This window comes from Electrophorus electricus, unplaced genomic scaffold (genome assembly GCF_041902795.1).
Source record: "Electrophorus electricus isolate QZ-2024a unplaced genomic scaffold, ASM4190279v1 Scaffold204, whole genome shotgun sequence".
NCBI classification, from domain to species: domain Eukaryota; kingdom Metazoa; phylum Chordata; class Actinopteri; order Gymnotiformes; family Gymnotidae; genus Electrophorus; species Electrophorus electricus.
This window is the reverse complement of record NW_027658484.1, coordinates 20,001-22,500: the sequence shown is the minus strand read 5'-3', so window position 1 is coordinate 22,500 and position 2,500 is coordinate 20,001. Positions and strand designations below refer to the sequence as shown.

At 52.7% G+C, this 2,500-nt stretch overlaps 1 protein-coding gene across 4 annotated transcripts in view; it reads right to left on the bottom strand.

The window, feature by feature from the left end:
- Positions 1-2,500, bottom strand: part of LOC145655302 (SAM and SH3 domain-containing protein 1-like) — a 30,660-nt gene that overhangs the window by 15,414 nt on the left and 12,746 nt on the right. For all 4 annotated transcript variants that reach the window (XM_081708942.1, XM_081708941.1, XM_081708943.1 and 1 more), the window contains one exon: positions 2,181-2,500. This exon is cut by the window's right edge and continues 75 nt beyond it. In XM_081708942.1, the coding sequence (XP_081565068.1) occupies positions 2,181-2,500 (320 nt within the window). The remainder of the gene's footprint in view (positions 1-2,180) is intronic.

The window sequence follows — 2,500 nt, the reverse complement described above, 5'->3', positions numbered from 1 at the left end:
GTTTCCCAAAAGCACTGCAGTCAAAACTGTTTACATAATAATATAACAACTATAGCAGCTTACAGCAGTACACTGCAATTGGGAAAGCAGGCAATGAATCCGTCCAATGAATCCATGATTACACAGCATAACCACATTAACACAAGCAAGTCATTCACACAGTACGCTGAGAACAAATCATTCTGCGTTCGGCACAGTTCTGAGCACAGTGCAGAGAAAAGGCAGGTCTCACAAGTCCATCGTCCTTTTGGCAGTTCTCACGGAGATACCACACTTTATACGAGAATTTAAGGAAGAGGGAGAAATTTAAGGAAGCGGGAGAAATGAAAAATAAAGGAACAAGGAGGATGACAGTTGAACCAAAAACAAAATAAAAATACAACACCCAAAATATAAAACCTCTCGTATATCAGCTATTACTTATACGGATGACAGGCATCATTTCATGCATACTGAAAAAAAAAAGAGTAGTCATATTGTTTTCTAAAGGAAAAATACAACAACAGAAACAGAATACATAAAAACACACACACACACACACAAGCATACATATGTGCAGATTAAAAAAAGAAATCAACAATAAAGTGCAGAAAACAGGCCGAAGAAAATTGAAAGGCAGGTGTGACAAGTGACATGGTGGAAGTCTCTGGATGGAGGTCACGTTGATACTCACAGTCACTATGACTGACACAGGCATGCCCAGAGGATCCAGACACTGCCAGGCTACGGGAAGAACTGCCACTAGAAGGTGCTTCTGTGAATGATGGCTCTAAATAGTGAGCTTGCTCGCAATGGACAAGACACTGCCAAAGCGGCGCTCTGAGAGCTAACGTTCGAGCTGAAATTTGATCTGAAATTTAAGGGGGGGGCTGCAAGATTCTGCTCCGACAGGCTCTCAATCGGCTGTTACCGAAACGTAATCCGGGCGCCAGGCCATGCTCCGCTAAGGGAGAGACGGCAAGAAGCAGAGTCTCAGCCAAGGAGAGGACAGAGTCAGACACAGCCATCTCTGGTTCTCCCTCAGCCATCCGCACCACTACAACGCTCCGTCTGAAGCGTCCTCGCTGGCTGATAATGCCTTTCTGCATGCAAACAGATCTCATCAGCAAATTCGAATTGCGCATCTCTAAGAAACAAGAGCTGGGTCTCCAGAGGTCTACGTCAGATGTTTTAGAAATCTGGAGAGAGTAGACTGTCTATGAGAAAGTTTCAGGTTGTTATAGTTTAGCCTGTTGACTGCATGTTTGGCTAACTTCCCTAAGCAGTGATCAATGAAATGAGTTGTTTCATTCCATGTGATTTTAAACAGATACAACCCCCTCAGGTATTGCAGGCCTCCACAATGATTTACATTTACCTGACACTTTCATACAATGCAACTTACAATTATGACTGAGTACATTGAAGGGTTAAGGGCTTTGCTCAGGGGCCCAACAGTGGCAACTTGGCAGTGGTGGGGCTTAAACCAGCAACTTTTCAATTACAAGTCAAGTACCTTAACCACTGAGCTCCCACTACCACTGGTGCCCTCAAAATATGTAGTGTATCCCTCTCCCAATCCTGCCTGCAGTTCTAATCAGTAGCCCAGCAGTAACCTGCTCCTAGAGTCCAGAGGGCGGGGCACTGTGGCCCCGCTCTGCCACCTCACTCACAGACTTCTGCTGGATGCGCAAGAGCACGCGCTTGGTGCAGCGGTCCATGCTGGACGCCCACTTCCTGTCGGAGTCACGCTCGTCGTCAAGGAGGCAGCGGCGCTCAGCCTTGGCGGGCGTGGCGGGCCGCACCAGGCCAGCCCAGTTCAGGTGGCCGTGGAGGCTGCGCTCCACCACGTAGGTGATATTCAGCTCGCTGATGGCCGCCCTGCCCCGTAGGCGGCGGGCAGGGAAGAGCCAGCCACCCCCTATACCCCCTCCGGTCTTGGTCTTATCCCGGGCAAGTTCGTATGGCCGCGGGGAGGCCGGGGCGGACGAGCCAGGTGGGCTGGGGGCCTTGCGGATGTCGCGGGTGCGCTGGTGCAGCAGGTGCTTAGTGGAGTAGGCGTAGTTGGGGTCAGGCCTGCTTCGCTGCCATGTGGAGACAGGCGGGCGGGCCTTACCCTCATCCGGAGGCACAGGCAGGCGGCGCTGCTGTGGATGGGGCCACTTTGGGCCGTGGTGGGTGTACACACCGCCGGTACTTACCCCGTGTGACTGCGATGAGAGTGCCCTCTGTGGATCACAACTGGCAGCTGAGCACCGCGCCCTGGTCTCATCATCACCTGGGCTTTCCAGCTCTGAGAAAGAGGAACCACTGCCCCCCACCGGGCCCGAGCCCGAACTGCCCTTGCGGGCGGGTCGGATCAGGCCGTGGGGGTGGCCACCCTGGGTTTTCACCAGCCGGTGCGCAGAGCTCCAGGCCTCCAGGCTGCTGGATGAGGGCGAGGTGGTCAGGCCATCAGCGTCCCCGTCCAGGGACAGCTGCTCCTGGGCCAGCGCAGACAGCGAGGAGTCCGTGCAGCGGA